Source organism: Lepidothrix coronata, unplaced genomic scaffold (assembly GCF_001604755.1).
Source record: "Lepidothrix coronata isolate B3197 unplaced genomic scaffold, Lepidothrix_coronata-1.0 Scaffold101, whole genome shotgun sequence".
NCBI classification, from domain to species: Eukaryota; Metazoa; Chordata; class Aves; order Passeriformes; family Pipridae; genus Lepidothrix; species Lepidothrix coronata.
Window position 1 is genome coordinate 1,590,290 of NW_016690281.1, and position 13,678 is coordinate 1,603,967.

General features: G+C 59.7%; 2 protein-coding genes across 7 annotated transcripts; one reads left to right on the forward strand and one right to left on the reverse strand.

The window, feature by feature from the left end:
* The first annotated feature begins 180 nt into the window (after positions 1–180).
* On the forward strand, positions 181–10,996 carry CHTF18 (chromosome transmission fidelity factor 18). 5 transcript variants are annotated; one of them, XM_017823059.1, is made up of 22 exons: positions 181–282; positions 389–541; positions 677–803; positions 922–1,096; positions 1,152–1,271; positions 1,408–1,460; positions 1,668–1,803; positions 2,361–2,573; positions 2,700–2,797; positions 3,154–3,277; positions 3,412–3,545; positions 4,196–4,289; positions 4,369–4,467; positions 4,684–4,814; positions 5,442–5,604; positions 5,742–5,966; positions 6,043–6,192; positions 6,655–6,785; positions 8,440–8,578; positions 9,401–9,511; positions 10,187–10,244; positions 10,708–10,996. In XM_017823059.1, the coding sequence occupies exons 1-22, from the start codon at positions 192–194 to the stop codon at positions 10,842–10,844; spliced, it is 2,862 nt and encodes a 953-aa protein (XP_017678548.1). In that variant the 5' UTR covers positions 181–191; the 3' UTR covers positions 10,845–10,996. The 5 variants fall into 5 exon arrangements, with proteins under 5 accessions (XP_017678548.1, XP_017678550.1, XP_017678549.1 ...); XM_017823061.1 differs by having other exon boundaries at positions 1,182–1,271; XM_017823060.1 differs by lacking the exon at positions 10,187–10,244 and having other exon boundaries at positions 10,708–10,957.
* Positions 10,997–13,648, reverse strand: GNG13 (G protein subunit gamma 13). 2 transcript variants are annotated; one of them, XM_017823083.1, is made up of 3 exons: positions 13,226–13,648; positions 12,075–12,197; positions 10,997–11,492 (listed from the first exon to the last, which is right to left on the reverse strand). In XM_017823083.1, exons 2-3 carry the CDS (start codon positions 12,170–12,172, stop codon positions 11,387–11,389), a joined length of 204 nt encoding a protein of 67 aa, XP_017678572.1. In that variant the 5' UTR covers positions 12,173–12,197; positions 13,226–13,648; the 3' UTR covers positions 10,997–11,386. The 2 variants fall into 2 exon arrangements, with proteins under 2 accessions (XP_017678572.1, XP_017678573.1); XM_017823084.1 differs by lacking the exon at positions 13,226–13,648 and adding an exon at positions 12,375–12,486.
* Between the last annotated feature and the right edge of the window lie 30 nt (positions 13,649–13,678).

Sequence of the window (13,678 nt, forward strand, 5' to 3'; positions counted from 1 at the left end):
CCGGCCCGGGCCGAGCGTCGCGTCCAATCAGCGCCGCCCCCGCCGGCCCGGGCCGAGCGTCGCGTCCAATCAGCGCCGCCCCCGCCGGCCCGGGCCGAGCGTCGCGTCCAATCAGCGGCGCGGACGCGGCCGTGGCCAATGAGCGGCAGCGGCGCGGGGCGGGGCGAGGCGGGGCGGGGCGTGCGCGGCCCATGGCGGGCACCGAGAGCGCCGCGGGCGCTGCCGACGATGAGTTCTACGAGCGCTTCGGCGCCGAGCTGGAGGTGCTGGCAGAGCTCGGAGGTGGGCGCTGCTGCCGGGCCGGGACCGCCACCGGGGTCCGGGGGGCCGGGGGTGGGAGGGCGGGGCCGCCCGTGGCCGCTCACCGGAGCTCTGACCCCCATTGCAGATGACCCGTCCCCGCCCGCCGGCCCCAGAGTCTCGCAGTTCCGGGGCAGGAAGCAGCCGCCGGAGGAGCCCGACCCCGCCGGGGACTCCCACTCCAGGAAGAGGAAGCGGGGCTGTGCCCCCGCCGGGTCCCCAGCGCCGGCCGGACCCCGCAGTAGGTTTGATTCGGTCCCCGGCGCTGCCGGGCCCTGTCCCCCCTCCCCGAGCGGTGCCGGGCGCGGAGCATCCCCGGTACCGCCCTCCCTCAATCATGGTGCTCCTCTTCCCCCCTCCCCGGCGTCTCTCCCAGCCCCGAAGTCGAAGCGGCAGCGCCTGGAGGCTGTGAAGAAGCTCGATTTTGGTGCAGACGATGAGTTGGCTCCTGATGTCTCCTGGGATGGGGGCTCAGAGGCACCTCTTGCTCCCCAGAATACCAGGTTGGCCACCTTGAAAGCCATTTTTAGCAGGGACGAGGGAAAGGCCCCTTGGCCCCCACCTTCAGGGGGTTCAAGGGCCCTTTCCTCACCCCTGCTAAAGAAATTTGGTGTTTTCCAGCTCGAACCAGCTGGATATGAGCGGCATGACCCCCCTGCAGACCACACCACCCTCTGAAAAGAAGTGGGTCCTCAAGAGACCCCCCATCCTGGAGGATTATATCAATGTGACCTCCACCCAGGGCACCAGGGTCTTCCTGGTGCTGAGGGATGATCCCTGCAGGACAGGGGTGGAGGTGAGGAGGGCTCTCGAGGTTGGGTTTGCTTCTCTGTGTTCTCCAGCTGGTTCAGGAGGGGGTTGTTTGTGCTGTGTCCCTGCAGCTCCCGGATTCCCTGGGCTGGAATGCACGGAGGCCACTCCACCTGCTGGGGGTGCCTTTCTCCTACCTGAAGGAACAGGTGGACCAAGAGGTACCACATCTCACACTGACCTTCCCATCTTTCCCTGCCATTCCTGATACCACAGGACTGGCTCCCATCCCTGTTCCCCCCAGCCATGGGTTACTGGGGTATCCCTGACCCCGCTCTCCCTCTCTCTGTGCTCCAGCGTCTCAGGCATGTTCAGAAGGTATCACAGCAGCTGACAGAGATCATAAACAGGTGAGATGTTGGGATGAAATCTCGTCCTGTCCCTGCCATGCTCCCTGATGTGCCTCCCAAGACACTCCACGGGGTCCAGATTTTTGAGACCTACAAGCAGAGCAGCCTCTTTGCCCTTGTTGTGCTCAGCGTGGGAAATCTGGGTGTAACTCCCAGCCCTTCCCTGACTCCCTGAGTGGTTTGGGGCAAGTTAATTCTTTCTTACAGTTGCCTCGAGAGTGAGCCCAGCACGGAGAGCCTGGAACCTGGTGGGGACATGGATCCTGAGGAGGAATCTGCCTCCCATTGCCTCTGGGTGGACAAGTTCACCCCCCGGCGCTACATGGAGCTGCTCAGTGATGATGTGAGGTGCTGGGAGAAGGGGAGGCTTGGGCTTGGGGGTTATTAGCACCTCTGTAACTCTTCCTTTATGCTGTGGGATCAGGATGTTGCCTTTGGAAGTGCTGGTCCTTCCTGGGAGCAGTCCTGAGTCCTGGAGAGCTTGGGATGGCAGTGTTTCAGCTGGAGTCTGTGGGCTTTCTGACAAAAGGGATTTTGAAGCTTGGCCAGAGCAAGACAAAAAAGACTGGGAGGGCTTTAGCCAGGAATTGTGGGCTAGTTTGGGGTTTTTTTTGAATATCAGAAGTTTTATAGGGAGTTGCAAATGGTGGAAGAGGCTGAGAGGTGCTGAGTTGAGCCAGGACAGAGGAGGGACAGCAGGGATGGGGCTGATGTGACTTGTCCTGGGTTCCCCTGTGGGGTGGTGATTGAGCTGGAAAGGGAAGCACCATTCCCGTGCTGTACCAGGAGGTGCCAGGTGGAACTCTGAGCAGCCTGTCCCATGGAGGAGAGCCTTCCTCTGTCCTTGGCCCGATCCTTCTGAGGTTCCATGGATTTTTCCCACTTCCCCCCCACCTGCAGTACACAAACCGCTGCCTTCTGAAGTGGCTCAAGCTCTGGGACACGGTGGTGTTTGGGAAGGAGAAGGCTGTGAAAAAGGGCAAGCCCAGCACTGCAGCTCATCCCCCGTTCAGCCATCCCAAGGAGCACCCAAATAAGTGGAAAACGAAGGTCCAGCTCACAGAGGAGATTCTGGAGGCTGAGCTGGACCAGCACAAGAGACCCAAATACAAGGTGAGCAGGACAGGGCAGTGCTGGGGTGTCCCCTCATCCTGCCAGCAGGGTGAGGAGCAGGGCATTCCCTCCTTGGTGGGAGCTGGAGGAAGCCCTTGCCATGCTGACCTGCCCTCTGTGCCACAGGTAGCCCTGCTCTGTGGCCCTCCTGGCTTGGGAAAGACCACACTGGCCCACGTCATCGCCCGGCACGCGGGGTACAACGCCGTGGAGATGAATGCCAGGTGAGGCCCTGCCAGCCCAGCACTGCTGCAGGTGCTACCAGGCCAGAGGGGACACTGGGGGTGACACTGTCCCGGGGGTGACCATGTCCCGGGGTGACAGTGTCCTGGGGGTGATGCTGGAGGTGATGCTGTCCCAGGGGTGATGCTGTCCCGGGGTGATGGTGTCCTGGGGTTGATGGTGTCCCAGAGGTGATGCTGTCCCAGGGGTGATGCTGGAGGTGATGCTGTCCCAAAAGCGATGGTGTCCCAGGGGTGATGCTGTCCTGTGGGTGATGCTGGAGATGATCCCGTGCTGGAGGTGATCCCATGCCAGAGCCAACCCCATGCCACAGTAACCTGGCACACCTTCCCTGCAGCGATGACCGCAGCCCCGAGGTGTTCAAGACCCGCATCGAAGCTGCCACCCAGATGAAGTCTGTGCTGGGGGCCGGCGAGAAGCCCAACTGCCTCATCATCGACGAGATCGACGGCGCGCCCGCGGTGAGCCCCGGCCACCTTTGGCATTAACCCCTTCATTGTTCCCCCATTAGCTGCTCACCCCCTGTTCCACGAGCTGTTTCTTGCCTCTGAGTGATAAGAATTCATTCCTTCTGCCCTTGTTTTTTTTTCCCAAGGCATCTATCAACGTGCTGCTGAACATCATCCACCGTAAGGATGTGCAGGGAGAGGGAGAGGCCGGCGCGGGCCGGAGGCGGCAGCGTGAGGGTGGGTTGTTGCTCAGGCCCATCATCTGCATCTGCAACGACCAGTGAGTGTCACCTGTGGGTCTGGGGGGATGGAGAGCTGAGACCCTGCCCTGAGTGAGGAGGTAGAGGCTGTTGGTGTCTCCCTTTGAGTGGAGCACCTCAGATCCTGGGGGCAGTTTTGGGCTCCTCATGACAAGAAGGACTTTGAGGGGGCTGGAGCGTGTCCAGGAAAGAGAATGGAGCTGGGGAAGGTTCTGGAGCACCAGAAGTGGCTAAGGGAGCTGGGGGGGCTCAGCCTGGAGAAAAGGAGGCTCAGGGGGGACCTTCTGGCTCTGCAACCCCCTGACAGGAGGGGGGAGTTAGGGAGGGGTTGGACTCTGCTCCCAGGAAACAAGGGACAGGAGGAGAGGGAATGGCCTCAACTTGTGCCAGGGAAGGTTCAGGTTGGATATTTGGAAATTTTTTTCATAGAAAGGACTGTCCAGCCCTGGCACAGCTGCCCAGGGCAGGGGTGGAGCCCCCAACCCTGGAGAGATTTAAAAGCCCCGTGGATGTGGCACTTGGGGATGTGGGTTAGTGGTGGCCTTGGCAGTGCTGGGGAACGGTGGGACTGGATGGTCTTAGAGGGCTTTTCCAGCCTGAATGATTCCATGACTAGTAGCTGTCCTCCTTGCCCTGCTGTGGCCACTCAGAGCCCTGTGCCCCTCCCCAGGTACGTGCCCGCGCTGCGCCCGCTCCGGCAGCAATCCTTCCTGCTCCACTTCCCCCGCACGGCTCCGTCCCGGCTCGCCCAGCGGCTCAGCGAGGTGTGGCACAGCTGAGGGCCCCCCTGACCCCCCTGGCTGGCCATCCCTCCCTGCTGACCACCCTCTCCTGCTCCCACAGATCGCCCTCCAGCAGGGAATGCGGGCGGACACGGGGGCACTGCTGGCCCTGTGCGAGAAGACGGAGAACGACATCCGCTCCTGCATCAACACCCTGCAGGTACCGGGGTCATGGGGGGGCCTGGGGGACACAGACAGCTCTGGACTCAGATGGGGATGGAGGGGAAAGAACTCTGTCCTTGGCAGATCCTGAAAATACCCACCCTGTTCCCTGTGCTATTTTAACCCTGCACATGGAGGAGGAAGGAGACGCCGCTGTGTCGGGGATCCCCCCTCCCTCTGTGCCCGTCCCCCCAGCCCCTCACTCCCGTTGCAGTTCCTGCACGGCCGAGGGCAGAAGGAGCTGAACATGCAGATGGTGCAGACGATGAAGATTGGCCTGAAGGACCAAAACAAGGGGCTCTTCTCCATCTGGCAGGAGATCTTCCAGCTCCCGAGGGTGCAGAGGTAAAAGGAGGGATTTGTTAGGTCTGGCTGGGTGCTTGGGGTGTGCTGCTTCCTGGTATTTTGGTTGCCCAGAGAAACTGTGGCTGCTCCAGCCTTGGAAGTGTTCAAAGCCAGGTTGGATGGGGCTTGGAGCAACGTTCTGTGATTTTTGTGACTCCATAATCTCCTTGCAAGACCTGGGGTGAAGAAACCTGAAAGGTCCTGGAGCTGCTTCTTCAGCAGATTTGTGTCAGTCATAGAATCCTGGAATGGTTTGGGTTGGAAGGGACCTTAAAGATCATCTGGTTCCACCCCGTGCCATGAGCAGGGACACCTTCCACTATCCCAAGTTGCTCCATGCCCCGTCCAACCTGGCCTTGGATACTCCCAGGGATGGGGCAGCCACAGCTTCTCTGGGCAACCTGTGCCAGGGCCTCACCACCCTTCCAGGGAAGAATTTCTTCCTAATACCCAAACCAAACCCATGCTCTGTCAGTTTAAAGCCGTTCTGGATGCTTTTTGTCCATTCTGTTTAGCTGCCAATATTTTGGCATTGGCATTGCCTTCAGTTTGCAAGGATCCAAATATTCCTTGCTGATCCCTTCAGCACTGGGGGACCCTCAGCTCTTCCCTTTGGGCTCCCCCCAGGCACAGGATAGGAATGGACCCCTCTTTGCCAGCCCAGCTCCTGGTGGGTGACGAGGACCTGTCACACTTCGGGGGTTCCTCTGGCTTCAGTTCCTCCTCCCAGCGCTTCCACCACATCCTGCACCTCGCCATCTCCTCGGGGGAGCAGGAGAAGCTTGCCCAGGTAAGAGCAGCCAGGGGGAGAGCCAGACCCCTTCCTGTGTTGTGCTGGAGCTCAGTGAGAAGCTCAGAATACCAGTGACTTGCTCTGGCGGGACCATCCACTGACCTCCAGCCCTGTAATCCCACATCCCCTTCCAGGGCCTGCACGAGAATTTCCTGTCCATGAGGGTGCGGGACTCCAGCCTGGGCTCCGTGTGCCTGGCCCTGGAGTGGCTCTGCTTCTCCGACCTGCTGGGCCGGGCCGTGCTGCACGGGCAGAGCTTCCAACTGCTGCGCTACCTGCCCTTCCTGCCCGTGGCCTTCCACCTGCTCTTCGCGGGCTCCGCCATCCCCCGCCTGGCCTACCCCAGCAGCCAGCACGAGGCAAGGCCCGGGGGCACGGGGGCAGCCCTGTGCCCCGTGGGACACGGTGGCTGAGCTGTCCCTGCCCTGTCCCCAGGCCCTGGCCAAGCTGACCCACATGCAGAACCTGGTGGTGTCCATGGTGTCGGGGATCGCGCCCGGCGCCCGGAGCCGCGCGGGGCAGCGGGTGCTGGTGTTGGAGGTGCTGTGCCTGCTGCTGGACATCATCGCCCCCAAACTGCGCCCTGTGAGTGCCCCTGACCCCTCCTCGCTGCCTGGGTGATGTGTCCCCTCTGCAAACCTCACCCTGAGCACTGGGGGACAGACATCTCCTGGGCTGCATCGCCCAGGCTGAGCTATCCCGAATTTCTGTCCCAGATTCGGGCTGAGTTGATGTTGCAGGTGATGCAGAAGTTGGAGGGAAGCTGAGCATGTGATTCCGAGATACCTGATTGTGTGGAGGGGTCTTGGACCCCACCTGGGGTGGGCTTGACTCAGCAGGGCTTTGGGGAGCTGTCACAGTCCCCTTCCAGCACCTGGGTCACTGCACCCTGCTCTGGGAAGGATGTGTGTCCCTAGGAGGGAACTAAACCTGTCTGAACACCCTGGGTGTTGACTGTCCCTCCTCACACAGACAAACCCTGTGCTTCGGGCTGTTTGTGTGTTCAGAAGTGACTGTGGGTCAGTGATGCTCTGCCCTCCCTGCCAGGTGAACACTCAGCTCTACAGCCAGAAGGAGAAGCAGCAGCTGGCAGAGCTGATCAGCACCATGCTGGCCTACAACCTCACCTACCACCAGGAGCGCCTGCCCGAGGGCCAGTACGTCTACAAGCTGGATCCGTGAGTGCCGAGGGGAAGGGAAGGGGTGGGGCTCAAAACCCTTCCCTGGGAGGGTGGGGAGGCCCTGGCACAGGTTGCCCAGAGAAGCTGTGGCTGCCCCATCCCTGGGAGTGTCCAAGGCCAGGTTGGATGGGGCTTGGAGCAACCTGGGCTAGTGGGAGGTGTCCCTGCCCATGGCATAGGTAGCACTTTAGGCTTTAAGGTCCCTTCCAACCCAAGCCATTCCAGGATTCCATGATGATTCTGGGATAATAAGAGCAGAGAGCTCAGAAAGGAGGTGGAACTCCTGGCTTTGCTCCATCCCCAGCATGGTCCAGCTGCCCCACCACTCCCTTGGGCTGAGGCTGGAGCAGAGCTGGTTTAGATTTAATGGGATTAAAGGAAAGGAAGCAGCTGCCTTTGGCTCTCACTGGAGCTGGCAGAGGGACTGAAGCCACCAGAGGACAGAGCTGGTCCACCTGAGCTCATCACACAGAGGAGGTCACTGTCACCATGGTTCATTTATAAATTACCAGCTTGGCCACTGCCTGACCTGGCTGTGGCTCTGCTCTGAGCACACCCAGAACCAGAAACTGTGGGGAGCCTTTGGAGAGGCAGCACAGACGTGGCCCCAGCGAGGCCCAACGTTAATGCCTTCCTGGGCAGAGTTAATTACAGTAATGAGCCTCTGTTAATCAAGCAGCTCTATTGAATTACAGTGAACTGCTTTAGTATTGTTTCTTCTTCATGGAAAGGCTGGTGGGGGCTGTAGGGATCCATCCTCTGCTGTCCCCCCTGTGCCACCCCCACATGGCCATGGGGAGACCGTGGGACATTGGGAGCCACTTTTTGGCTTTACTTTGCTTTACTTTGCCTGTTTTGTGAGTTCTGAGCCTGTTTCCTGGCTGTGCACAGAATCAAAATTGGCAAAGACCTTCAAGATCATCAAATCCAACCATAAAATGATGGGGACTATGGGGGTGTCACATCCCAGGGGCATCTGGAAATTGCATCCCAGCATCTCTCTGGCAAACAAAGCTGTTGTCGACAGCACAACCTGTGTTTTCTCTTTATAACTTCTTAAAACATTGATTTGACAGCTAATTTCTAAATGACTGCAGAGCCAGCTGACAGGAGACTTTGCTCCCTTTATTTTAAGGGCGAGAATATTGAATAAATATAAAATATTTAGAGCTGGCAGAGGGACTGGCCCAGCTATACTGAAACAGGCCTAACTCCAGAGCTGGTGCCCCAGCCCTGTTCAGGACCCAAGTGCTCTGATGCTCCAGAGTTACTGTTCCTGGCTGTGTTTCCATTACCCACCTCCCCAGGGGTTTTTTGGGGCGATGGGAGGGTCGCGGTGCCCCTCGTGCCCAGGCTGTGCTGTGCCCGTGGTGTTTTCAGGGCAGTCTGTTCAGCACAGCCCCGCTGCCATTTCCTCTTGTTGCCTTAAAACCGAGGTTAAAACCCCCTAATCCCTCCTGCATTCCCACTCAGCCCCCTGGCTCCACCCAGGAGAGGGCAGCGCTGGGGAAACTGAGGCGGGATCGCACTCGGAGGTGGACGGGGCAGTGCCAAGGGGGTGACTGGGCTCCCTGTGCCCTGCCAGGTTGCACAATGCAGGTTATTTTTAGTATTGATTTGTGCTCCCTGCTCCCCCCTGTCCATGCTGCAGGAATGTGGAGGACGTGTGTCGCTTCCCGGAGCTGCCGGCCCAGAGGCAGCTCAGCTACCAGGCCAAGCAGCTCATTGCCAGGGAGATCGAGCTGGAGAAGATGAGGAGGACGGAGGCTGTGCTGCAGGCACGGAACCCGGTAGGGAGGGGGGACCTCTGGGGGGTGGATGTGGATAAAATCCTTAGGGATGGCGTGGGGACGTGGGTTTTCCAAAGCAGCCGGTGGCTTTCGCTCTGCAAATGGAAATCCGGGATTAACCCCCCCTCGCAGCTCCTGGCCTGCACATCTGCCTCTGGGCAGCACAGCTGTGCTGGGGGGCTGAGCCCCAGTCTCTGCAGGAGTTCTGGAAGGAAACGCTCGCTGTGAGTCAAAGCTTTGAACCCTCCAGCTCTCAGAGGAGGGTCGTGAGGAGGTGGGAATTTTAGGAGGGAATTTGGGTCCGTTTGGCTGCGGTTTGTAGGTGTCTGCTCTTCCCTGCCTGCACCTTTCCTTCCCACTTCCAAAGGTCCCAAAGGCCCCAGGAGGAGCAGAGTTAACTCTGCCCACTGCCAAAACCCTCCTGGAGGCAGGAGAAGGTGGAAAAGGCTGAGAAACATCTCAGATGTAGCTGGTGCCTGCCCCGGTGCCATGGGGATAATTAATCCCTGAGAGCCCCTTGCTGCAGGAGCGGAGCTCCCAGGGGATGTGTGGGGCAAAGAGATGCTGCAAAAACATCTCTGAAGGCTCCTTGTTTACTGTGAAGTCCCAGGGAAAGGGACTCCAGCTGGGGCTGATCCCACGAGCTGCTGCAAGGCAGAAAATGGTGGAAAAATCCTGTCCAAGCCCTCGGGATGTTACAAACCCGGCAGGAAATAGAGGGGGTGGCTGGGACGGGTGACAACTGGGGGGCAGGTGCTTCATACCCAAAATTTAAGCTCAGACACTGTTAGGGGACCCTTGTTCAGGTCTCTCTCCCCACAGGATCCCAGGAATGGCCTCAGTGAGGAGCGAAGGGACACGAGGCCGTCGGGGACCCCCAACCACCGGCAGCGCCTGGAGCACATCGTGCAGAGGGCGGCGGTGGAGGACAAGGTGAGGGGCTGCAGGTCCTGCCCCAGTTCCCAGCAGCACTTCTCTGGGCTGCCAAACACTCACTGGCTCCACTGGAATCTAATTTTTTTAGCCCAGTTTCTTTTAATAGCCCAGTTGAGCACCGTGTGTCCCGCAGAGGCATCGCTGGGATTGCAGCTTTGGGACCGAGCGGATCTGGGTGACGTTATGGACGTTCACCCCTGTGAAGCTTTCGGGGCTGGGGGAGGAAAGAGATCTGGGTATTTGGGTTGAAATAGCTGAATTTGGGCTCTGTGGAAGCTGCAGGGTGGGAGGGCTGCTCGAGAGCTGTGGAGAGGTGCATCCATCCACTGATCCCACCCTGGGCATCCCAGCAGTGGCCAAGGGGAGCAGAGGTGGTTCCCTGCCACTGCCCCTCTCCAGGGCTCAGCTTCCAGCCCTTGGCTGGCTGTAAAACCTGACTTTAGCACCCTGAAATTTTGCCTTCCCCCCCCTCCCAGATTTGAATCTGTTTGCATCCCCCCGCTGGCCCTTCCCGCAGGATTTGCATGTGGCTCCTGCTCTGCCTGGAACCGCCCTGGGGTGACTGAGCCTTGCCCAGACAGGAACTTCCCTTCTTTTTGGTCCTCTCCAAAGGGGAGCTGGAAGTGCAGGTGCTGCAGAGCCAACTCACCTCCTGCTCTTTGCCTTTCACAGCCCGAGGTGGATTTTTTTGGGCGGCCACTCCAGCGCAAACAGGCGGCCCCGGCCCTGGGTGGGTGACAGGGATGGGGTGCTGTGGGTGGCCCCACCCTGGGAGGGTGACAGAGGGGACAGGGAGTGGCACAGGTGGGTGGCAGAGGGATGGGGTGACCATGGGTGCTGCTGGAGGGGGTCCCTTCATTCCCAATGCCCACCCCAAAAAGGGGCTCTGTCCCTCAGCACCATCCCCGGGGACATCAGTGGGGTGGGGAGGGGGAGTTGGGAGAACAGACCCCACAACAACGAACGGGGGGGGTCCTGTGGGCAAGTCCAGGGGTTCTGGCACCATCCACATGGAATTCTGGGTGCTGAAGGGTTTGCAGGATCCAGGACATGGGAGCATCAGCTCTGCCCTTCCCAACCCTCCCTGTTCTGGGCAGCAGCTCCCTGATTCCCCCCTCTCCCTCCAGCCTGGGCATGGGTTGTGACTTTAAGGTTTTCTGCAAGTTTTTGAGGTGGATTTTCCCCCCCTGCAGCCCCTCAGGCCTCCAAGGAGGAGTCCCTGGAGAAGCAGATGGGAAAGGCCGTGGGGAAGAGCGACGTGTGGTTCCGCTTCAACGAGGGGGTTTCCAACGCTGTCAGGAGGAACATCTACATCAGGGACCTGCTCTAGCTGGAGCCAGGAAATCAGGGTTGGAACTCAAGGGATCAGCTGGGTTTTGGCTCTCTAACCCCTGTGTCCATGATCTTTGTTTAGTCTTTTTTTATCACCGACTTATTTTGTTTAAAAAAAATAAGGAAATAAAATGTATCTAAAAAAATGAATAATGAAGTATTTTTCTGTTTATTAATAAACCTTTAGTTGTCATATTATGCCTGTTTTGCTGCAAAATGAGATATCCTACAGTATACAAAAGTATTTAAAATCACTGAAAATGAGGGTTTCTTTATAAAAATTTTCTTTACAAGTTGCAAAATGTTCCTGTTTGGTGGCAGAGCTGGGTGAGGTCTGAGATGAAGCTGCATTAAAACCCCAGAGAAACCTTTGCTGCTCCTGCCCCCCCCCCTCTGCCCCCCCGTGTCCCCCCAAATATAAAACCACTTCTACTACTAAAAAGAAGGAGACAGGTGAGGGCAGGGTTTTGTTCAGGTTCTCATATTGGAACTAACTAATAAAAAAAGTACATTCAGCAGGGGCAGCACAGGGGGGACCCCTCAGAGGATGGTGCATTTGCCTTTCTCCACCCAGGGGTTGTTTTTCATCAGCTCCGGGTTCAAGAAGGGATCCTCGGGAATGCCGTCCTCGATCCACTTCACAAACCTGTGGAGAGGGACAGGAGGGGTGGGCACAGCCCCTGCTCAAAGGTTTAAGGGGTGTAGGGCAGGGCTGTGTGGCAGCAAAACAGGAATTGGGGGGGGGGCTCAGTGTCCAGGGTAAATCCTGCTCCGGTGGCAGCAATCCTGGGATCCCTGATCCGTCGGGAATGGTGCTGGGGGAGCAGACAGGGGCAAACCAGGAGGGAAAATTCCCTCCCATGGCTTGGTTTTACAGGTTGAAGTCATTTGGAAAGAGGGGATCTGCACATTGAGGGGCTCCCGGGGTGCCAGGGGGTCCCGTGGCTGCTGCCACATCCCAACCGGAGCTCGGGCGGCTGGAAAGGGGTTGGCACGGGGGGGGGTGTGTGGAGAGGAACAGAGAGAGGGGCTTTGGGGACACTGGTGGGTTTCTGCTGCTGGGGCTTGGAGGGTTTGAAGAGCCATAAAGGAGAAAATCTCATGTGGGGACCCCCCCAGGGGATTTGAGGGGGGAAGTTTGGGGTGGAGAAGAGCCGGACTCTGCTCACGAGGGCACAGGGATGGGAAGGAGGATGGGAGGGAGGGAGGGAGGTGGGCACCCACTCACTCAGGTATTGTCTTGGAGGACATCTCCCTCTTGTAGGCCAGCTGGTACTTGAGGCTTTCCACCTCCTTCTTCCACTGTGGGAGGTCCCACTCGTCCATGGCGGGGTCCGGGAGCCCTGCGGGGCTGGGAATGGGCACAGTGGGACCGTGTCCTGCCCCAACCCCCCCTGCTCTGCACCCCCAAAGAGGGGTCCCCCAGGATGGGGACAGATGTCACCACGCTCCCGGGGGAGGTTTCCAACCCCACTGGTGCCTCCAGGAGATTTTGGGGTTGTTCTGGCGAGGCAGAGGCTGCTCTTACCTGTGGGTGTGAGGCTGGCACGGGGCAGGTGCCCAGTGCCCCCCTCTCTTGTAGCCCAGGGGCACATGCAAAACCCAGGGAACCAGCCAGATTTGACTGAAATTTGGATGGTGGCATCGCTCGGGGTGGGGAGTGTCAAACAGCCCCCGGAGGCTGCCTGGGGAGGGGAGGGGGGTGTTTGTCCTTTTCCTGCCTGGTCACAGATCCCAGCGGGCCAGGAGGGATTTTTGGTGCGAACAGCCCTGGAAATGGCTCACAGGAATGGGGAGCACTGATTTGGGGAGCGAGGCAAACCCCCCTGAGCCCCGTTTCCCCCAGCAGGGGCCCTGGGGGGGACGTGCGTGGTGGGGACACGGAGGCACAGCAGCCGATGGGGCACAGGCAGCAGGACAGGCACGTGAGACCCTCTGCGAGCACCTGTGTCCCCGTGCCACCCCAAAAATCGGTGGCACAAGGGGACCCTCCACTGCCCGTGGCCCCAGACCCTCCGAACCCTCCCTGAGTGATGATGCCCAAGGATGCCCACACGCCCCGTCCCGCACCCCTGGACAGGCTGCAGCCCTCAGGAGAAGGTCAGGGAAGGGCTGGGGGTGCTGGAGGGGGATGAAATCCACCCCCCCGCGGCACAGCTCAATGCCAGCCCTGCTCCAGCACAGCCTGGCAGCCGCCCGGGCTGCCCCAGCTCTGCTTCTCCGCAGAGCATCCCCCGAAAACCGGCCGGCAGAGGGATGAGCCCCACGCTCCGGCCTCCCCGGGCTCTGATCCCTGGAGGCAGACGGGGACCAGCATCCCCAGCCCTGCTCCAGCCATCCCGGCAGCATCCCAGCGCCAGGAGCGAGCCCTGCACCTACCTGTGCCGGGGAAGGAGTCAGCGGGATGGGAGCGGGGCCGTGTCCGTCGCCGCGGGCTCGGGAAGCCGCCCTGGCCTTGCCCGTGTCCCTCCCGAGAGCGGTTCCCTGGATGTTGGCGAGTCCAAATCCTCTGTGTAATCTATTAATGCACGGCTGGTCCAGCTGCCTCCGCCACGGCAGGAGCCGGATAATGGGAGCGTCCTCCCCCCGCTGCTCCCGGGGGATTTGGCTCCGCGGAACGTGAGCGCCCGGGATGGAAGCACAGCCCTGGTACCCGGCGGCCGAGCTGCCAAATTGGGGTTATCCCTGCCCTCCCCCACCCCCGAGGGACAGGAGGGCCCTCAGGAGGGAGGGGATGTGTGGTGGGACACAATGGAACCCCAGGGAGGCCCTGCATCCCTCCCTGTTTCCCTGCCTGCATCCCTTCGTTTCCTTGCCTGCATCCCTCCCTGT

Bases quoted from the DNA above. Each gene is read 5' to 3' on its own strand.
- GNG13 (XM_017823083.1), bottom strand. From the start codon at position 12,172: ATGGACGAGTGGGACCTCCCACAGTGGAAGAAGGAGGTGGAAAGCCTC. The intron at 11,493-12,074 runs GTGAGTGGGTGC...CCCTCTCCACAG, and splicing joins TCCTCCAAGACAATACCTGA to GTTTGTGAAGTGGATCGAGG.
- CHTF18 (XM_017823056.1), top strand. From the start codon at position 192: ATGGCGGGCACCGAGAGCGCCGCGGGCGCTGCCGACGATGAGTTCTAC. The intron at 4,815-5,441 runs GTAAAAGGAGGG...GGCTCCCCCCAG, and splicing joins CAGCTCCCGAGGGTGCAGAG to GCACAGGATAGGAATGGACC. The intron at 6,786-8,439 runs GTGAGTGCCGAG...TCCATGCTGCAG, and splicing joins TACGTCTACAAGCTGGATCC to GAATGTGGAGGACGTGTGTC.